This window comes from Rana temporaria, chromosome 3 (genome assembly GCF_905171775.1).
Source record: "Rana temporaria chromosome 3, aRanTem1.1, whole genome shotgun sequence".
NCBI classification, from domain to species: domain Eukaryota; kingdom Metazoa; phylum Chordata; class Amphibia; order Anura; family Ranidae; genus Rana; species Rana temporaria.
In genome coordinates, this window is record NC_053491.1 from 97,690,344 (window position 1) to 97,713,314 (window position 22,971).

The window sequence follows — 22,971 nt, forward strand, 5'->3', positions numbered from 1 at the left end:
GACGAATGGATCCGGTAAGTCTGTACAGACGAGCGGATCCATCCGTTGGAATGGATTCCAGCAGATGGATTTGTTGTGCATCACAGCAAATATCCGATCTGCTGGAATCCATCCCAGAGGAGATTTCTCCGCGGAAACAGATCCGCTGGCGTGTACACACCATAGGATCTATCCGCAGAAACCCATTTGCTGGGATTTATCTGCGGATGGATTCTATCGTGTGTACGGGGCCTTAGTCATAATTTTGTATGCTAGTTTTGATGTTTTAATTATCACGTTATTTGTGCGGCTTGTTCTTACTTATGAAGGTGAAAAACATTGAGACTTTACAACTCCTTTAATAATTTATAACGTGTTATGACCCCCCCCCCCCTCCCAAACATGTATGGCAGAACTGAAAAACATGACCATACAACTGTGTCTACATCAAGTTACATCAACATGATTATATAAATGTTGGGTTGGGTCATACACATCCTATTCATGCTACAATGCAGTGAACAAGCCAAAGGACAATTCAACTCAAAGCTGAATTTAAGGCACATGAAAGATACCAATAAATGTGTTAGGTGCATACATTGTTTAATATGCAACTAGTATAAGTAATCTAAAGTGGTGAGGGACCCAAGAAGAAGAGGATCTAGGCTGCTCTGTGAAAAACCATTTCACTGAGCAGGGAAGTAGAACATGTTTATTATTTTTAAAGAAATAAAAACTAGACTAGTATCACTTTAAGACTGGATGAACAAAAACACACACCTTATGCATTTAATATGCATTTAAACTTGTATTCAGCATCTAGTCTGGTGCTCAGCTTTAAATCTGGATATTAGACCCAATATACTCAATTAGAGCACAAGGAATACTCACCAAGAGGGACATGAGGAACTTATATAAACACACAATGTGTATACAGCCCACCCTCAGTAAGACCTTGCCATCTACTGCAGACATATCTGTGTAAGCAGCTCCTTCTGTAGCATCTGGGAACAACGTCATTTGCAAGCTAAAAACTTCTTCTCCCAATATGTACACAGCCTATGAAGGTCAAATGAAAATGTTTAGGCTATGTAACAGCAAAAGAACATAAGTACAATCAAGCCACACATATATTCAACATGTATATCAGCACAAGTGACTAGCTCCCTTGCCTTGCAACTCTGGCACTGAGTTTTAAGGGTAACTCCACTTTCGTGGGGAAAATAATATTGCAAAAAATTAAAATAATAATAATATAGCATATACAATTGTGGCAAGTCGTATTATTATAGAACATTATTAAACATTACCTTTCATTTTCAATTTGCGTTTGCTAACTCGTCCGTGAATGGGGCTGGACGTAAACCAAACGTCCTTGCGGCGTATTAGGAGCAATGCACACTGGGAGATTTCCACGGACGGCGCATGCGCCGTTCGTGAAAAACATCAATCACGTTGGGTCACAGAACATTAACATAAAACACGCCCCCCTGTCCAACATTTGAATTAGGCGGGCTTACGCCAGCCGATTTACGCTACGCCGCCGCAACTTACGGAGCAAGTGCTTTGAGAATACAGCACTTGCCCGTCTAAGTTGCGGAGGCGTAACATAAAACGGATACGTTACGCCCACGCAAAGATATGCGGATGTACGAGAATCTGGCCCATAGTGTACAGAACACACCCCAGAAATATTTCCTGCTTGTGAGATTGGCTCACTTATTTTATCAAAAGTCTGCAATAAGATGCAAATAAGATTTTGGGCATCCTTACATTCTCTGCAGAAAAAAATGCACCCTAGAGTTACACAGTAGCTTCTTCTCATGCCGCGTACACACCATCACTTTATGTGATGAAAAAAAATGACGTTTTTAAAAACGTCAATTTAAATGACCCTGAGTGGGGGAAAACGTTGTTTTATGTCTTGTGAAAAACGACAAAAAAAATTGAAGCATGCTTCAATTTTTTGTGTCACAGAAATTGACCGTGTGTAGCAAAAAACGACGTTTAAAACAACGTTTTTAAACCCGCGCATGCCCAGAAGCTAGTTATGAAGCGGGCTTCAATGGAAAAAAGTGGTGAACGTAACCTCGCTTTGCTAGAGCATTGTGAAAAAACGATGGTGTGTAGGCGACGTCGTTTTTGAAAATTGAAGTTTCAAAAACGTCGTTTTTTACTTCACAGAAAGCGTCGTTTTTTTCCCATTGCATAAAGTGAAGGTGTGTACGCGGCATCAGGGTTCTAGTGGGTGAACAGAGCAGCAGGGGAGCATACGTTTCAGCAGTAAGATGGTAGGCTAACAAGTAAACCTTGTTCTTTACACTGAATAGACAAAGTATGCATGTAATGGCATGCGTCAACATGTGTTGTGTTAAGACATTAATAAACTCCCAACGCATCACGTCAGATCAGAGAAAAAAAAAAAACACACACACATGACCCTTTTTAATATTACAGAGCACCAAAACACATGGTATATGAATTTTGGTGCACTGCAGTGCATTAGGCTGTACTGTACAATACACTGAGGTGCCATTCACAATGAAGAGCACAACACTACAAATAGAACAAATGTAGTTTCCTGCATTGTGGCAACAGTTGTTACATATTCTTTTTTTATTATTAAGGTTTTATTTTTAAAGGTATTTTATAACGCAAAGAAAAGAAAAAAAATGAAATTTACATCTTTTTTTTGTATTTGATCACCTCACAAAAGAAGAGCGACATATTTGAAAAAAAAAACTTTTTGCTATATCATCTATCCCCAATATATATTTTTTTTTAAAAAGCAAATGTTTTCCTCAGTTTAGACCGATATGTATTCTCCTACATATTTTTGGTAATAAAAATCGCAATAAGTGTATATTGATTGGTTTGTGCAAAAGTTATAGCGTCTACAAAATAGGGGATAGATTTATGGCATTTTTATTATTATTAATTTTACTAGTAATGTCGGTGATCTGCGATTTTTACCAGGACAGCGATATTATGGCGGACACATTGGACACTTTTGACACATTTTTGGGAACATTGGCATTTATACAGCAATCAGTGCTATAAAAGTGCACCGATTACTGTGTAAATGTCACTTGCAGGAAATAGGTTAACACTAGGGGGCGATCAAGGGGTTAACTGTGTTCCCCGTGTGTGTTCTAACTGTAGGGGGAGGGGACTGACCATAGGAGATGAGAGATCGTGGTTCCTAGCTATTAGGAACTCACAATCTCTCTCTCCTCACAGAACAGAACAGGAATTTGTGTGTTTACACAAATAAGTCCTTGTTCTGCCTCTCGCACCCGCGATCGATTGTGTCCGGTGGTCATCGTGCCTGCTATCCTGCTTAAAGGGACAGACATACAGCTACGACGGTTCATGGGATTGTGCCAACCTGCCACAGTATAATGACGCGGCTGATTGGCAAGTGGTTAATATCTGTAAATTTGATAGTTTTACAAGAAAATTCACAAATATTCTAAAATATTCAGAAAACATAAAAAAATGCTATAGATTATATATATATATATATATATATAAATCCCTCCCTCTCCACTAAAAACATGCCCAAACTTTATTATGGATGAAAATTAAAATTAGAAAATAATGCATCTGTCCATTTTCTTTATATCTTTTCAAACTTCTGAAAGGCATTATGTTGAGTATAAGTGTATTTTAGATACCAGATTAGATATCTATCCATTTCCCAAATCCAGTCAGCAAGGGTAGAAAGTTTCAGTGAAACCCAATGAGAGGCTATCAGCTTACATGCTCTAAAAATAGCTACTGCCTGACCATGATTCAGGCCATTAAAATCTATATATCCTAAAAGGCAGAGAGCAGAATCTGGTGTCAGCAGAATACTATCTACAGAGTTGAACTAATCTAAAACTTCCTTCCAGTATCGCAATAGCTTTGGGCATCTCCAGAAGAGGAGCATAAAGGAGCCAGGAGATTGAGTGCATCTTGCACATTCAGAATTTTCTCGCCTGTCTACCTAATGCAACAGTTCTGGGGTCTGATAGGCCCTGTACAAAATAAAAATAAAACGGAGTAGGTGCAACTTTAAACAGCCGCCTGCAAAAACTAGCGGCCCGAAAGAAGCATCAGGAGATGCACTCACAGCAACCATTGTAAAATCTGGAAAAGGTGTGAACATACGACCAAGCCGCCGCCTCGCACACCTGTGAGACTGACACATGATGTCGAAAAAAAAAACAGGAAGCACCATTGCCCTGGTCGAAAGGGCCGTGACCGGAAAGGGGGGCCCGCCCCTTAGGAGCATAGGCCTGTATGACAGCCTACCTGATCCACTGAGAAATGGTGGTCGACGAGACCACCAGGCCCTTTTGTGGACTAGACACCGACACAAAAGAAAGTCAGATCTCCGAAACAGAGCCGAAGCAGGGTGGCACACCCGCGAAGCATGTACCATGCCTAAGGTATGAAAAGCAACCTCCGTAGGAGACTGAAGCGTCTGTACCAGATCACTTGACCTGGCCACTAACTTTGACACCCTTGCCGTGGAGACGATCGGCCAGGAGATCCATGCCCTGTGATGCTCACCTACCTGCAAGGGAGCCGAAACACCCCAGCACAAAGACCAGTCACCCTGGTCCAGCATCTGGCGACTACAGTAGTCCAGCTGCTGGTGTACCTGAAGGTAGACGGAAGCCATGGCCGTGGAGACCTTGCAACCTCCTTGACCACGAGGAGAAGCATAGCCTGATCACCTAAAATAGTAGGACAATGAACGGTAGACAGGGTCCACAGCACCTGGTAATCCCAGGCGGTCTCTCACCTAGGCACTAGCCAGGCCCGATCCTGGGTAACCAGACAAGACCAGACGAGAGCGGGCACATACAGGGAGGTGTGGCTGCAGATCCACGCAAGTCCAGCGACTCAGAGCCGACAGGACCCCCCAGGTGCCCCCACAGCCCTTGAGGCTGGCATCCGTCGTAAACACCGACCACTGAAAGGAAGAAACAACTTCCCGGACCGAAGAGTCACCAACTCAGAAAGACTCTGAGTAGATGGCGCACCGGAATCTGATGATTTCAGACAAGCGATTTTAACCACCTGGATAGTCCTGGAAAACCCGCGTGTGTAACTGGGCATACAGTATTGCCTCGAAGGAGGCTACCCACAGGCCCCGGACCAGCAGGTGCCCGGAGAGAAGACCAATTGCGTGATGCCAATACCTTCCCCACAGACTGAAGCGTCTGCAAATTCTCCAGGGGAAGAAAGACCTTCGCCTAGATACTCCAACACTGAGTCGGAACCTAGCATGCCCAGGATTTGAACCCTGGGTCGCACACATGGAAGGCAGGCTTGCTGCCACTGAGCTACACCTTCTGGCCCAAATGTTTAACATCCACCCGAATCTTTGGAGAGTCTGAATGGGAATAACACATTCACTAGGTCTGAGACAGAAGCTGCTCTCAGAAGAAAGTCGTCCAAGTAGCCAACGAGGCAAAGCAAGTTAGGATAAGTGCGAGCTCCTAGCTGGAACCCCATGGTGCTGACGCCAGATCAACAGGGAGCCCTCTCTCACCATGAAGCACAGAAAGAACACTGTGACATGCGCAAAACGTGACACGCATGTATGCGTCCCTGATGTCCGAGGACGCAGGATATCCCCCGGATGGAGCGCAGCTACCAAACGAATGGATTCCATGCGGAACTACCCGACGTTCACAAAGGTATTCAGGGCCTGAGGCCTTTAGAAAACCCAAAACCTCTCGTCCTGCAGAAAAGGTAAAATTACCCCGCAGTTTAGCAAGTCCCACACTGCCCAAGACAGACAGACGGGCCGGGAGAGGAAGACACGAGTAAAGAACTTTGCTCTGTGGATAGGAGGAAACCCTATCTAGTACTCCGAAGAGACCACCTCCCAGACCCACTGGTCGGAGAGCAGGGAGGTTTCACCGAATTGTGAACCTGCAAGCCGCCCCCCAACCTAGAGACAGGGAGGGAAGGCTACATACAGTGGCAGGTCTTGGGTGTCGGCGTGATCTGGTTACGCACACAGGGACGGATTAGACCCCCAGCTGGGCCTTTGACGGCCTGGGAGGGTTGCCCCTAAATAATACACACACAGGTAGCTGGATTCAGGTATGTCGGCGTAATTTTGAGGTGGCGTAGCGTATCGCATATACGCTACGCCGCCATAGTCAGAGAGGAAAGTGCTGTATTCACAAAGCACTTGCCTCCTAAGTTACGGCGGCATAGCGTAAATGGGCCGGCCTAAGTGCGCCCAATTCAAATGTGGAACAGGGGGGCGTGTTTTATGTTAATGACTGGTGACCCGACGTGATTGACGTTTTTAACGAACGGCGCATGCGCCGTCCGTGGACATATCCCAGTGTGCATTGCTCCAAAGTACAAGAGAACATTTTTAAATGTATGGAGACAATCACCACATAATTTATAACCTATGAAAAGAAAAGACTACTATGCATAGGAGTACCAAAAAAAATATTTGGTCTGTTCCCAACTAGAGCGATTTTCCCAGGGAAAAGCCTCTTCAATGATTACAGCAAATACCGTCCCGTACAGCAGTGAGAAGCGCACCCATAATGCCTTATACTGCACTGACCCAGGTATCTGGTCAGCGGCTCCATAAAGGAGCATTCCCCAGGGGATAACGTGGCAGACCCAGCCTCTTTGCAAAGGTGTGCTCACGCTAGCTGGCCGGACTGAGAAGACTACAAGGATCTATAATATCCAGCCTGTCTCTCAGCCGACAGTTGACAGAAGTCAAAAGACAAAAATAAAATAAAAAATTTTCCTCAGGGCGCTGGGCCCAAAGGGAGCCATATGTCCTTCTCCTTTGCTAGGCAGAACGAAACTGAGGCTGCATGCTGCAGTGAGGAGGGTGATGTCTAGAGGGACCGCCCCTCTAGATGTCTAGAGGGACCGCGGGGCTGTTCAACTATGTTAATGTAACATGTATTTAATTATCTAACATGTTTCTGCCTAGTCCTCTCCTGTAAACAGGGAACATAACCCACTTGTCAAGATTTAAGGAGCTGTGTCCGTCCATTGACGATAAGAGAAAACGTATTTAAAGAAAAGCATGCTAATGTTGTACCTGTCCGAAAGCTTACAAGATACAAGTATGACGTTCAGGTAACATTTCTTAAAGATGTTCTTTTACCTTACGGTGGATTGTTTTTGGATCAACATTGATGACTACAATATCTCGAAGATGGGCATAGAGATCCTTCTTACTGGCCTGCACAGCATAAGATGCATCCATACCTAAGAGCAAATTAAATCAATTTGAGCAATAACACACTGTGGCATATGTGAGACCTTAGCCTCTATAAATGAACAGGTCTTATAACAATGATTTCTAGCGGTTTACACAACCCAGTGAGTAATTATGACATTGCATTGTAGACTAAAAAATAAGTTACTTTATTATGTCACATAATGCAATTATTGGGACATTTCATAGTGATGTTTTAAAAGGCAATAAGAGCCTTGTGATTTGGTTTTGCATGTCTAGTTATATAGAATATTTAATAATCTGTGCAAGTAGTTCAAACAGCATGCTAAAGTGCAAAGCGCATTAAACTTGGGTGCGTCAGTTCAAAGAAATAATAACGTGCAAAGTTAAATATAACCGAGATCAAGAAGATTTTACTTTGTACTGAAGTTAAATATACACTTTGCCTGGTCGCATACTGGTTACTACATGCTCCATATTGTTTTTTTGAAATAATACATAAGCATTCACTTGTTTGCAGCCAAGCATCCTGGGGGTGCTCAACCTTGCTGTGCATGCTGGTAGTAAGTGTAAGCCCTGGGCTGGCCTATGGTTTTTTGAATAAGAAAGAACATGTTTTTGGGAAAAAAATACTGAAATCCTTTGCTTCAACAGTACAGCCAGATTTACAAAAAACATTAGTAAACTTGATCATCCAAAAGAAAAGATTATGTACATATGGTTTAGCTACAACATGTAGGGTTCATATAATAAAATTCTGTTGTAATCAAAACATTTCTAACAAAAAAGTGAAATTTGAATATTTATTTTTCACCGATGTTCATAGAAATAGAGATGGGCCTGTTTTTAAAGTGCTTGTACTGCTTGTTTAGAATATGTAAATACATTAGTCTGGGTACAGGTTCACTTTAGGAAGCATAGTTTACCTTTGTACTAAGGAACATACCGCAGTGTCCAGCAAACAACTCTGACCTGACAATACCCATTGTTTATACATTTACTACTAGGCAGCTGTTAAAGGCGTACCTTGGATCCGAATATCAGCAATGTTACAGGTTTCATCACAAATAAAAACATTAAAGGCATTTAATGTGGCTGAAAGCTTCATGTCAAAAATATCTTCCTCTGTTGAGCCAGGAACAGCTGAAAAAACACAAAATACATCAATGTTACTTCAGCTCTTTAACTGTGCGCTGCAATAAATACCTAAATAAAGAAGTATATAGTTTCTGTATAAGAATTACATTTAATACCCCAGTTTTCTTTCCTCAGCCCTACCACATATTGCTGTAGTACTAGACTTACCAATATCAGGCTTGGTGCTGATACTCTTCCGTCTTCCCAAACTTGACTTCAATTCCTTGGTTCTCTCAGCCACACTGGCCTCACCGGATGGGATGGCAGCAGACAAGAAATTCAATAGGGAAAGCAAGGCTTGAGTGTGAAGAGTTAAGTCAAGTGAAGTCATGGAAGCCTGTCAAAGGACAGCAATATATATATATATATGAGCGACTACTGCAAATTCAGATACCTTACTTCACAGATACAAATATAACATTTCAAAAAAAGTTAGGATATTTGTACTAAACATTTAACCCATCAATTACTAAACAATTTATTACAACCCAAGAACACAAAGTTTAAAGAAAAGCAGACTGGGCAAGTTTTTCAAGAGAAACATTTTAAATGTATGGAGACAATCACCACATAATTTATAACCTATGAAAAGAAAAGACTACTATGCTTAGGAGTACCAAAAAAAATATTTGGTCTGTTCCCAACTAGAGCGATTTTCCCATCCCAACAGGAAGAGAGGGAAAAGCCTCTTCAATGATTACAGCAAATACAAGCCTGACAGTGGTTATAAGCCTTTGCCACAGTACGAAATTAGAAAAAAAAAAAAAAAAATCGTTTGGAGTGGTGATTTTAAAATATATTGAGCATGTAACTAAGAGGCCAAATTTGAAAAACCAGTGTCCCAAAAATGAAAAACTTTCTGCAACATTAAATTCTTAATACATTTGGAATTTTAACGCACAGGGCTAGGTGCACATTCACACCGAAATGCATGAAAACCCACATCCTGTGTCTAGCATACCACACACACTGGGTGTTACCATTTTCTGTAGGTGTCAATGCATTCCTAACGACACCCCAAACGTAGACCGTTTGCCTGCATCAGATCCCATGGTACAGCAGTACCATGCGGTCCGGTTGCTGTAAGTTTTTAAAAGTAGCGCATGCACTACTTTTGGTGTGATCCAATTTGATTTCACAGCATTCAAATTAATCAGCTGGCTGTAAAAAAATTGCACTGAATCGCACAGGAATGCGGAGCAGCTCCTGTGCGAATCCGGTGTGAACCGCTACTAAAAACTGGAGTTAATACTCCTTTTCCAGTAGTCTTCCAGGACAGCCCATGAGAGATGGAGTCCCTCCCATCACTCCCATCAACACAGGAAACACATTGCCAACAGTTTAAAAGGCGGTCCCTCAGGTCCCTGGTCAGTCATTTACCAAGAACCGAAGGATGGAACTGAATAATATAACCACAATAGTTAAACATGTCAATGCATCAACATAACTTAAAGGGTGGGATTGTGCTGTCCCGGAAGACTACTGGAAAAGGAGTTACTGGTGAGTACTAACTCCAGTTTTCCCCAGTCATCTTCCAGGACAGCCCTTGAGAGGATCCCCAAGTACTCACCAGATTAGGGTGGGACCACAGCTTGGGGGACTTTCCTCCCAAAAGCCTGATCCTGGCTGGACCTTAAAATCTAGTCTATAATGCCTCGTAAAAGTGGAGAAGCTTGACCACGTGGCTGCTTTACATATCTTCTCCGGGGTGGCACCAGCTTTTTCTGCCCAGGATGCTGAAAGTGCCCTTGTGGAGTGGGCTTTAACGCCCCCAAGAGGATCTTTATTTAGAATTGTATAACTTTCTGCTATAGCTAGCCTGATCCACCTAGCTATAGTGATCTTGGAAGCTTTTTGTTCCTTACGCTGTCCAGAAAAAAGTACAAACAAAGAATCTGCCAGTCTAAAAGATTTGGGCTGGATTCAGATAGAATGGTCTATCTGCCCGGCATAACTTATCTTAGATACGTTACGCCAACGTAATTTAGGGCACAAGTTCTGTATTCAGAAACAACTTGCGCCCTTAGTTACGGCGGCGTAACGTATCTGTGTCGGTGTAAGCCCGCCTAATTCAAATGTGGATGATGTGGGCGTGTTTTATGTATATTAACTGTGACCCTGCATATTTGAAGTTTTTTTACGAACGGCGCCGTTCGTGAAAAAATCCCAGTGCGCATGCTCGAAATTCCGCTGCAAAATCGTCATTGCTTTCGACGTGAACGTAAATTACGTCCAGCCCTATTCGCGAACGACTTACACAAACAATGTAAAATTTTCAAAACTCGACGCGGGAACGACGGCCATACTTAACATAGGATATGCCTCATATAGCAGGGGTAACTATACGCCGAAAAAAGCCGTAAACGACGAAAAAAAATGCGCCGGCCGGACGTATGTTTCTGAATCAGCGTATCTAGCTCATTTGCATATTCCTTGCGTAAATATACGGAAGCGCCACCTAGCGGCCAGTGTAAATATGCAGCCTAAGATACGACGGTGTAAGACACTTACGCCCGTCGGATCTTAGGGAAATCTATGCGTAACTGATTCTATGAATCGGGCGCATAGATACGACCCCGCACACTCCTCTCTGAATCTACCCCCTAGTTGCATTTAAGTACTCTAGAATACACCTTCTCACATCTAATAGATGAAACTGCATTTCTTTTTCATTAGAGGCATTCTGGCAAAAAGAAGGAAGAATAATGTCTTGGACTTGGACCTATGAAATTTGGATGCTATCTTCGGCAAGAACCCAGGATCTTTTTTTAAGATGACTCTGTCTTCAATGATTTGAAGGAAGGGCTCTCTAATTGAGAGAGCTTGTATTTCACTGACCCTGCGGGCTGAAGTGATTGCCACCAGGAGCACGGTCTTGAAAGTGAGTAGTCTTAAAGAGGCCTCTGAGATAGGTTCAAATGGAGTTCCCAAGAAGGCTTTGAGGACGACTGACAAGTCCCAAGTTGGATTTACTTTGAGCTTAGTTGGTTTGTTTAGTGATTGCTTTACAGAACCTGGAAATTAGAGGATCTTCCTGCAAGCGTCTTTCTAGATATACACTTAGTGCCGCTATCTGTACTTTAATAGTACTCAGGGTTAACCCTTTGTCTATTCCGTTCTGTAGAAACTGCAAGATATTTGTTGTAGATCTGTTAGGGTTTTCCTGATCCGCCAACCAGGAATTTAATTTTTTCCAAATTTTATGGTAGATAGCTTGAGTGACTGGTTTTCGACTCTGAAGCAGGGTCTGAATCACTTTCTCCGATAACCCTTTGTCCCTTAGAATCTCTTCCTCAGTAACCATTCTGAGAGTTTTAGCATAGATACTTGAGGATGCAGGAGGGGTCCCTGTGACAGGAGCCTCAGAGGTGGTTGATCTGTTAATTTTAATAATGTTGTAAACCAAGGTCTCTTGGGCCAAAAGGGTGCCACCAGTATTAGACATGTTTCCTCTGCCAGAAACTTGGCTAATACTCTCGGAATGAGGTGAAGTGTTGGAAATGCATAGGCTAGATTGAAGGTCCAGGGTATCTGTAATGCATCTACCTTCCAGGGATGATCTCCTGGGCATAGAGAGAAAAAATTGGGAACTTTTGCGTTCTCCTGCTTGTGAACAAATCTATCTCTGGAATCCCCCAGTGAGTTGTTATGAAGTTGAAGACTTCCATATGTAGTGACCATTCTTGATTCGAAACTAGTTGTCGACTCAATTAGTCTGCAGTGTTGTTCTGTTCGCCCCTTAAGTGTATCGCGGAGATGGACTTTAGATGAACTTCTGCCCATTGAAACATCTGTTTTGCCACCAACATCAAACGATGACTTCTGGTCCCTCCCTGCTTGTTTACATAGGCTACTGCCGTCATGTTGTCTGATCGGACTTGAAGGTGGTAACCTTGCAGCTTGTCCTGAAATGCTAGCAGAGCCCTTAGAATTGCTGTTAACTCCTTCCAATTGGAAGAACACTTTTCTTCTTCTGGTGTCCACCTGCCTTGTGCCCAGGTGTTGAGATGGGCTCCCCAGCCCCAACTGCTCGCATCCGTGGTCAGAGTGGATGTGATAGGAAGGACCCAGAGAACCCCTCTGTTTAGGTTCCTTATTGTCCTTCCACCACCAGAGCGAACGTTTCACCTTGTTGGGGATCGATAGAGATTCTTCCAGATCTTTTCTATTCATTTGTTCCAACAGAAATTTCTGTAGCTCTCTCTGGTGGAACCTGGCACATTGCACAGCTGGGATGGCTGCCGTCATCAGACCAACTGCAGACATGACCTCCCTTACTGTGCAATAGCAACTGGTTTGAAGAAAGGTTTGATGTAGGTTGGATATCTTCTCTTCCGGTAAAACTATCTTTTGTTCTACAGATAGTATTTTGTAACCCAAGTACTGAATGTTCTGTGTTGGAGTTGTCTTGGATTTTTCTAGACTGACAATCCAGCCCAAGCATCTCAGGTTGTGTTGTGTCAATTCTAGATCTTGGCAGAGTTGCTTCTCTAAATGGGCTGTAAGAAGTAAATCATCCTGGTATGGTATGATTGAGACTGACTGAAGCCTCAAGGGGACTAGTGCCTTCCCAAGAACTATTGAAAAAATCCTTGGAGACGACGACAGGCCGAAGGGCAGAGCTCTGCACTGAAAGTGATAGATCTCTGAATCCATTTGAATCGCCATGCAAAGGAATTTCTGAATACTTCCTTTTGAAGAAGATTTCTTATTGAATAAATCGACTCCATCCAAAATCTCTTCTAACGGATGGAGAGATTCAGGGGTCGGAGGTTCATAATCAGTCTGAACTTTTTTACTACAAAAATGTGCGAGTAGAAACCTCCCCCTGTTCGTGAATAGGCACTGGTGTCAATACTTCTTGGTCCTCCATGTCTCCTATTAATAAGGGTAAAGGCTTGGCTTTCTCTGAGTGACTTGGTAATTTTGTCACCAGAAACTTTTATGGAATTCCAGGGTTTAACCTTTTGATGATGTTTAGGAACAAATTTGTTCAAGGTTGTTTTTTCCCACTGGGGAAGAAAGTTCTTTAAAGGGTTTGTAAAGGAAAACATTTTTTTATCCTAATAGCTTCCTTTACCTTAATGCAGTGCTGTTTTCATGTCCTCATTGTTCGTTTTTGCTCTCAAGTTGCTGTAATTCTTCTCTGAGCTCCACACTTCCTGGTTGTCCATTTCTTGATAACCACAGTGCTGGGAGCTTTCTCTCTGTGGTCACTAACTTCAAGGAGGTGTGATTACTGTGGGCTGGATTCAGAAAGATCAGCGCAAGTTCCGTATTCAGAAAGAACTTGCGCCCTAAGTTACGGCGGCGTAACGTATGTGGGCCGGCGTAAGCCCGCCTAATTCAAATGGGGATGTTGTGGGCGTGTTTTATTCAAATTTAACATGACCCTGCGTATTTTACGTTTTTTGTGAACGGAGCATGCGCCGTTCGTGAAAAAATCCCAGTGCGCATGCTCAAATTTCCGCCGCAAATCGTCAATGCTTTAGACGTGAATGTAACTTACGTACATCCCTATTCGCGAACGACTTATGCAAACGACATAAAAATGTCAAAATTTGACGCTGGAACGATGTCCATACTTAACATTGCGTACGCCTCATAAGAGCAGGAGCATACTTGCGCCGAAAAAGCCTAACGTAAACGACATAACAAAATAGCGCCGGGCGTACGTACGTTTGTGAATCGGCGTATCTACCTAATTAGCATATTCCTCGCGTAAATCGACGGAAGCGCCATAGATATGCATAGATACGACGCCGCAAATCAGAGATACGACGGCGTATCTCTTACCAGGCCCTTTTTAGGACAATGTCAGTCTTCCTATCCATTGGGTCCTTTAAATGACCCATATCTTCAAAGGCCAGGTCCGACTGTTTAGATACCTTAGACAGAGGGGCATCAATCTTTGGGATTTTGTTCCAGACTGCCTCTGGGTTCTCGTCAAAGGGAAACCTTCTTTTGAGAGAGTTTTGGAAGAAAGCTTTTTTTATCCGGCTCAGCCCATTCTTTGCGAACCAGATCAGAGAGCACACCATGAATAGGGAACACTCTGGCCTTTTTCTTTCCCAGGGCAGCATACATTTTGTCATGCCTGGATAATTGAGTTTCTTCCTCTTCAATCTCCAGTGTATCATAGATAGCACTTAGTAATTCATCTACCTCCTCGATAGATAATTTATATTTTGTGATCCTGTTAGCTGCGACCTGATCTTCCTCCTGTTCTGAATCAGAAGATTCAGGCCTAACTAACCCGGGCTATGCTCCCTTTCTCTACGGGGCTCCCTGGAGCTAGGTATTGTGAGGGTTGGTGAAGGGGAAAATGTTGCTTACAATACAATACTCGTGGAAGCAGACAAGTTGACATTTGAAATTAAGTCCCTAAGGGATTTAAAAGTTGATGCCATCTCTTCCTTAAATGAGCCCAGGAACTTGGCCAAGCGGGAGTCTGCCTCAGATTTCAACAATCTTGCAATACATTGCCTGCATAAGGTCTTGTCATAGCCTGAGGATAATTTGCTTCCACAATTAGGGCACTTCCTGCGGCCTGACTTGTCCTCCCTTGAAGCCTCCTTAGCCTATATTGGATGAGACGGATACTTTTAAAAAGCAGACCTTCCCCTTTAAGGGACACCCGTGCTGCCACCACTGCTATTGTTTCCCCCGGGACAGTGACCCCCCATGGAGCAACTCCCAGCCACCACACCTAGCCTATTACAACCCAATGCAGGGCATGCCCAGCAGCCTACCTGGGTTAGACTGGTGCCTACGTCCTCCGGAGTATCCTGGGGATTAGCCTCCATGGTGGCCCCTTCCTCCATATCCCGCCACTAGTCCGGTATTGCTGGACGCTGGTCAGGGATTGTAGGCCCAGCGCTGGCTTTTTCTCTACCCCACGCGCCGTCGGGAGACTCGGAACCGGAAGTCTCGGCGCACAGAGATGACGCGATTCCGGACAGAAATGACGTGACGGCGTCTCCGAACCCCACCGGGATTGCGGCGAAGAGCTAGGAAATGATGATCCACTCACCCACTCCTGATCGGAACCGCGCCATTCTGCCCACTGGTCACCTCGGCACCGGGAAGAGGAGGAAAAACGGGTCTGCTCCAGTATTGCTGGATGGTACCCGAGCCCAGCACCAAGAAGGTGAGACTTCTAAGAAGGTGATAGGAGGGACCCAGTCCTCTATGCAGCCTCTCTTTTCCCTGCAGGCAGCCCCTGAGAGATTAAGTCCTATAGTGTTGTTCCTCCGATGGAGGAAACACAATGACTGACCAGGGACCTGAGGGGCCGCCTTTTGAACTGTTGGCAATGTGTTTCCTGAGTCGATGGGAGGGACTCCATCTCTCAAGGGCTGTCCTGGAAGACGTCTGGGGAAATTTGATGAAGAGTTGAAAATAACAATAAGTTTCAAAATCCGTTTTAAAAAAAAAAATCAGATAATTTGAAGTTTCACCATAGTTGACAAAAAAAAAAAAAAAAAAAAAGTTGCATTTACTTACACTCAAGCGTTGAACAGTATTGTTGTGAATGGTTTTAAAACCTGGCCCATTACGATCAGCCTAAGGAGAAGATAGCATCAATTTAGATATCTAGGATTAAAAATGTTTAGGGGTATATAAATAAAACAAACTGAACTTAAATAAGTAGCAAAGTCACAGTTTACACTAACAAAAATGCTCTCTCCACCTTCCTAACATCTATGCTAACCAACCTGTGCAATAAAGATCTATATACTTACCTATATTAAGATCACTCTGGTCCGGTCACGTGATCTCCCCTGTGTTAGTCAGCACCAGCTGCATGCTAGAGGAGAAAGCTCTTGACAATGGCTGGTTATGTCTGGGAACCACGTCATCATCTATAGGCTCCTATGGTCCATTTGTTGTCAGCACTCTCTCATCTCCACTGCAGCTTCCACTGGCTGACACAGAGGAACTGGATCACATAACAAAGATGCCTATACTTACCCAACACAGATTAGCCAACATAGGTGTTTGGGGGGGGGGGGGGGTGGGGAGCGTTTTTAAGACTAGTTAAGTAAAGCCTGGAATTCTACCTTAAAGTGCTACTAAACCCACAACAGTAAAAAATGAGTCTGTATATGCAGTAAAGCATGTTTGTTATACTCACTGTGGAAGGGCTTAATCCTCTGCATTGTGTATAAAGGCTATGTGATCCTGTCTCCTCTGATCATCTCCTCCATCCACTGACTCCAATATATTTCATGATATTTACAGAGCTGTGGACATGCTCAGTTTTTGGTGTGTATTGGTATTGAGCTTTTTTTTTCTTGACAGAGTGCATGTGATCAGCACAGGGCCAATCAGCACTGTCCAGAAAGAGGGTCCTGCAGACTCATAGGAAAATCATGGGAGAATGAAAACGCCTTCTACAAGTTTTAACCAGACACTCAAAAGACTGCTATATACTGCTGATGAGAAAAGGTAATTTAGCAGTTTATATTTGCCAAAATAATTGCATTTCCATGTTCTGTGTACTGTGGGAAAACTCGATATATTGAATGCAGGGTCCTGGGTTTAGTAACACTTTAAGCTTTCACAAGCAGGGCCCTCCTAACCATCTTGTTTTAAATGATATTGTAACTGTATTGTCTCCTTTTATCTTGTAAAGTGATGCACAAACTGTGCTCTATACATTCTATATAATAATAACAGGTTTCCACCCAAACAAACAGAGATGACCACCAAACCTTCACATATTCCAATTTTAAAAGGTGTTCTTTTGTGTCATCCGATGAGTTAACAAGAAGAAGTGGCCCTCCATCCAGACCTATATTGTTAGAAAAATGGTAACATTTTAAGAAATGCACAAATTTAGGCATTAATCATCCTACAATAGAAAAAGAGGTCAGTGTCAATAAACTCACCCTTGAAGTCATTGCAAGTCATACTGATCTTTCGAAGATATACTGTTGCTATCATTTCATGAATCCCTACTCTTGTCTCTGCTCCAAGCTGTGAAATCTGGACAACATGCAGAGGGGAACCTCTTGCTTGCCTCATCAACTGTACAATAACCTTGGGAGAGAGGACAACAAAAGTTAAAGTGATTGCAAAGTATATCATTTTGTTGTAAGAAGAAAAACAACAAATATGTTATACTTACATGCTCTGTGCAAAAGTTTTTGTGGAGTGGGGTGGATAGTTAGTGTGATGTTTTTTACCTTAAAGCGGATGTGCCATGGGAAAAAAATATTAAAAGCCAGCAGCTACAAATACTGCAGCTGCTGACTTTTAATATAAGGACACTTACCTGTCCTGGAGTCCAGCGCCGTTCGCAGCAGAGGACGAGCGATCGCTGCTCCCCCCGCCATCCACGCTGAGGGAACCAGGAAGTGAAGCGATGCGGCTTCACTGCCCGGTTCCCTACGGCGCATGCGCGAGTCGTGCCGCGCCGATTGGCTCCCGATGTGTGCTGGGAGCCGAGTGTTCCCAGCACACAACGGGGGGGGCGACGGGATGTGACGGAATGCCCGGAGGACGTAGGCACCAGTCTAACCCAGGTAGGCTGCTGGGCGTCTTTTTGTGCAAATACCTGTCTTTAGACAGGTATCTGCACCCCCCTCCCCCTGAAAGGTGTCAAATGTGACACCGGAGGGGGGGAGGGTTCCGATCAGCGGGACTCCACTTTAGGGTGGAGAACCGCTTTAATGCAGGGAATGCAAACTTGTACAGCAGTATCGTTTAGTAATGTATTCTCTAAATGCGATTCTTCTTTTATACCTCCCAAAAAGTCCTGGATTTCTGGGGACTGCGCTGAGATATTAACATAATCCCCTGACATCCTGTGGATCCAGGCCACATCCTGCCACAGATCAGGTGCTAGAACATTCATTCCTGTACTCAGAATGTCTACTGACATGAGCAATTCAACCCTGGCAAAAGGGAGGCAGCAAAAAGCTCTTGGTAGACATGACCAGACCATTTACTGCAAACTTGTGTGAAGACAGATGTCCACATTTTAGTGTGGAATACAGGATGCGACAGAGTGACATTGGGAGATAGACAGTGCAATGGTTACCAAAGCGACAACAGATTATGCCGGGGCACTGTATAAAAGTACTGTATATTCCAGGGTTATAGGAGGACCTCTGTGGCTTTACAGAAGGTGGAAAGTGTACTTAGAAATAACTGTCCCGCCTGACAGCCACCACTCAGATTCACTTTCATTCTGATTATTGGCTGTGAAGCAGTATAGACCATCAGTACTGTCACTCTGATGCTTAAAGTGGAGGTTCACCCTTTAAAAAAAATTCTGACATCACATGGAGTCGAGCCATCCTACCGACAGAATCCTGGTGTTTTTTTTTTTTCTCAGGACATACCTCGTTATCACGATTTTGACCTCACGGCGATCCTGCGGGAGTGGGCGTTCCCAAGCGCTGCCTGTGATTGACAGGCTTCCGAATGGCGCATACTGCACGTCACAGGTTGCCGACAGAACCCGAACGTCGGTGCGCAGGCGCCGTATAGAGCCGCACCGACGGTCGGGTTTTTTCGGCAGCCTGTGACGCGCAGTATGCGCCGTTCGGAAGCCTGTCAATCACAGGCAGTGCTTGGGAACGCCCACTCTCGCGGGATCACCGTGAGGTCAAAATCGTGATAACGAGGTATGTCCTGAAAAAAAATAAAAACACCGGCATTCTGTCGGTAGGATGGCGCGACTCCGTGTGATGTCAGAATTTTTTTTGAGGGTAAACCTCCACTTTAAGAATTACAAGAAGAGCTAAACAATGGAAGGACAGAGCTGCAGAATGGCAAGGAGGACAGGATTTAACTACTAGCCGACCAGCCACCGTCATTATACGGCGGCAGGTCGGCTCTTCTGGGCGAGAGCCCGTAGCTATACGTCCGCTCCTCGAGCGGCCACTAGGGGCGCATGCGCGCCGCCGGAGGCGCTCGGGCGCCCCCGACTCCTGTGCGTGTGCCCGGCGGGCGCGATCGCCGCCAGGCACACGCGATCGCTCGTTACAGAGCGGGGACCGGGAGCTGTGTGTGTAAACACACAGCTCCCGGTCCTGTCAGCAGGGGAAATGCTGATCTTCGGTTCATACAATGTATGAACCGAGGATCAGTGTTTCCCCTAGTGAGGCCACCCCCCCACCACAGTAAGAACACACCCAGGCATACTTAACCCCTTCCCCGCCCCCTAGTGTTAACCCCTTCACTGCCAGTGGCATTTTTATAGTAATCCAATGCATTTTTATAGCACTGATCGCTATAAAAATGCCAATGGTCCCAAAAATGTGTCAAAAGCGTCCGCCATAATGTCGCAGTACCGAAAAAAAAATCGCTGATCGCCGCCATTACTAGTAAAAAAAATATATTAATAAAAATGCCATAAAAATACCCCCTATTTTGTAAACGCTATACCTTTTGCGCAAACCAATCAATAAACGCTTATTGCGATTTTTTTTAACGAAAAATAGGTAGAAGAATACGTATCGGCCTAAACTGAGGGAAAAAAATGTTTTTTTATATATTTTTGGGGGATATTTATTGCAGCAAAAAGTAAAAAATATTATTTTTTTTCAAAATTGTCGCTCTATTTTTGTTTATAGCGCAAAAAATAAAAACCGCAGAGGTGATAAAATACCACCAAAAGAAAGCTCTATTTGTGGGAAAAAAAGGACGCCAATTTTGTTTGGGAGCCACGTCGCACGACCGCGCAATTGTCAGTTAAAGCGGCGCAGTCCCGAATCGCAAAAAGTGCTCTGGTCTTTGACCAGCAATATGGTCCGGGGGTTAGGTGGTTAAAGAAAAATATAGGGGGGTTGATAAAGGTAGAATAGGGACATTAGGAGATGAAAAGGCCAACAATGTACTGTCAGGAGAGCCTGGGGTTTTATAGTGGAAGGATGGAAGGGGTAATCATGACAGTTATAGAGAGGTAGTAGAAAGTGATAGAAAAGAACAGGGTTAATGGGGAAGTTATGGAAAGGAAGGTGTATGAATAAAGAAAATATTTTAATCTGGCAGTTATACAAAGCTTGTACAGGGGTATGGAGGTAAGAAGTAGTTATATAAGCACTTAAACAGAGTAAGAGAAGTGTTTGGGTAAGAAAGGGGTAATGGGGCAGATATACAGAGGTAGTGACTATATTTTCTTTAGGCCACACCCCATATTCAGTGTTATTAAGCCACAATCACTTTCCACCATGGTGTGCTTAAGCACACTGCATGTTTTCTCTTTTCCAGATTGTCCCTCTTCTTAATTTTATCATGAAAACATTTTTTTAGGGAATAAAATCAGAAACTACCTTTTTAATTTCAAAATTAAGCAGAAGATTAAGTGCAGCTGATGATTTCACTACCCCAAGCTCCAATGACGGCTCGTTAGAATGGTTCAAACTAGTCACAGAAGCTTGCAAATCCTGCCGTGTAGATTTCACAGTCTCTGCAAAAAGAGAAATTCGATTTCTGTTACAGTCAGAATGCATGAAAACATACCTGGAGCACATAACGACATCCAATGTTTTTAACTAATCAAGCAAATTTATGTACCCAACAGCATTCCCCTTTATCCAAACCTAGAGCGTCATTCAAACATACCACTTAGGACAGGAGCTTGTTCTAGGTCTGCGGTACTTTCTCCACCTTCACCGAGGTTTTCCACCAGCACACTAAACAGAACATTCAAATCTTCCTGGCTCAAACAAACCTAATGAAGAACAAGTAATATTTTATTTATTGCATGGTTTCCTGATCAGAAAAATATTCCTCCAAATATGCTTCATCATTTATTCGTATGCATTACCAAGGCTATGTAGACACTTGGTGCTTCCCATGCATAACATTGCAGCTAGAGTCACCAAACTAAGAACAAATAGGGGCTGATTTAGTAAAACTAGAGAATACAAAATCTGATACAGCTCTGCATAGAAACAAATCAGCTTCCAGTTTTTGTTTTTTTTTGTCATAGCTTAATTGAACAAGCTAAAGTGAGAAGCTGATTGGCTACCTTGCACAGATACACCAATTTCCACTCTCCAGTTTTAGCAAATTTACCCCATAGTGAAAAAATAGTCAATCAGCAGGTCACAGGTAGCACACCTGCTTGCCCTAATGCAGCTCATTTGCTGTTAGTAAGGGCAAAGCTGCCTACACTATAGAAATGCGATCTCAGCTGCTATAGTGCTTTTTCTGGGTGTCCAGTGTGTCCCTGTGCTGTTAAGGAATTAAAGAGGTTGTAAACCTCCTAAAAATAAAAAACCCTGCAAGACAAAGGCATAATGAGCTAGTCTGCATCGCAGACTAGCTTATTATGAAATACCTCCCACGGCCGAAATCTTTCCCAGAGTTACTTCTGGGTTCGCGGGCTCCAGTGCTGTAATTGGCCGGAGACGCAATGATTTCACTCCTGCGTGGGTGCCGCCGTATAGCTACGGTGGCGGTCGCTAAGCAGTTCAACTTTAATATCAGATTTCATTTATTTTGCACTTAGAAACAACCTGACACGCAGGGCGGAACAAACATTCAAGAAGAGAAATGGAGCGGCCATCTCAGGGACAAAAGAAACAAACAGTATCCACAAAAGACTTCTGGTACATTCAACATAACGGTGCTCCAATATTGCAGATTACGACCAGATAGGATTAGTTTAACAACTCAGAAAGGCACTAGGGGGCCAGATTCACCAAAGAGATACGACGGCGTTTCTCCTGATACGCCGTCGTATCTCTGTTTCTATCTATGCGACTGATTCATAGAATCAGTTACGCATAGATAGCCAGAAGATCCGACAGGTGTAATTGTTTTACACTGTCGGATCTTAGGATGCAGTACCGCGGCCGCCGCTGGGGGGAGTTCGCGTCGTTAACCAGCGTCGGGTATGCAAATTAGGAGTTACGGCGATCCACGAAGATTTTTCCCGTCGTTACGGCGTCGCAAGTGTTAGATTTCCGTCGCAAAGATAGTGCACCTTTAACATGGTGTAAAAGTACTCCACCATGTTAAAGAATGCTTGTCTTTCCCGCGTCGCTTTTGAATTTTTTTAAAATCTTTTATTTTTCCCGGCGTAAATCTTTTTTTCACGTCGCGATTCACAAAACGTCGGCGCGTCGTAATTTTGCGCAAAGCATGTCGGGAAATTTGCGACGGGAGCATGCGCAGTACGTCCGGCGCGGGAGCGCGCCTAATTTAAATGCTACCCTCCCCATTTGAATTGGACCGCCTTGCGCCGGACCTGTTTACGATACACCGCCGCAAATTTCCAGGTAAGTGCTTTGTGGATCGGGCACTAAATCGGAAAAATTGCGGCGTGTACCGGTTACGTTACGCTGTGCCCGCTGTACGTGAATCTGGCCCTAGGAGATTTAGGAAAAAGTAGGGCACACATAATCTATTAAATAGTATTATTTGTCAGCGCTAGTCAGAATATAAGCAACTTGCAATATAGGTTTATACAGGGCTTTTTTTCAGGGGGAACTTGGGGGAACTCAGTTCCACCACCTCTGGCTCAGACCCTTTGGTGCCTGCTCACCACAATCACTTGGAAACACAGAAGTCTGTTTTTTGTGTTTACAAGTGAAAGCTCTGCACTCTGTGTGTAACCCCCTGAACTCTGCACCCTTTAAGACCCTCCCACTGTTTGTGAAATC

The 22,971-nt window shown here is 43.8% G+C and overlaps 1 protein-coding gene across 1 annotated transcript in view; it reads right to left on the bottom strand.

The window, feature by feature from the left end:
* The window catches only part of VPS13C (vacuolar protein sorting 13 homolog C), a 388,870-nt gene that overhangs the window by 177,430 nt on the left and 188,469 nt on the right, over positions 1-22,971 (bottom strand). The window contains exons 36-44 of the mRNA XM_040343051.1: positions 20,924-21,032; positions 20,632-20,768; positions 17,239-17,389; positions 17,062-17,141; positions 15,851-15,910; positions 8,513-8,681; positions 8,234-8,350; positions 7,133-7,236; positions 871-1,038 (exon numbers count right to left, since the gene is read on the bottom strand). Of these exons, the coding sequence (XP_040198985.1) occupies positions 871-1,038; positions 7,133-7,236; positions 8,234-8,350; positions 8,513-8,681; positions 15,851-15,910; positions 17,062-17,141; positions 17,239-17,389; positions 20,632-20,768; positions 20,924-21,032 (1,095 nt within the window). The remainder of the gene's footprint in view (positions 1-870; positions 1,039-7,132; positions 7,237-8,233; positions 8,351-8,512; positions 8,682-15,850; positions 15,911-17,061; positions 17,142-17,238; positions 17,390-20,631; positions 20,769-20,923; positions 21,033-22,971) is intronic.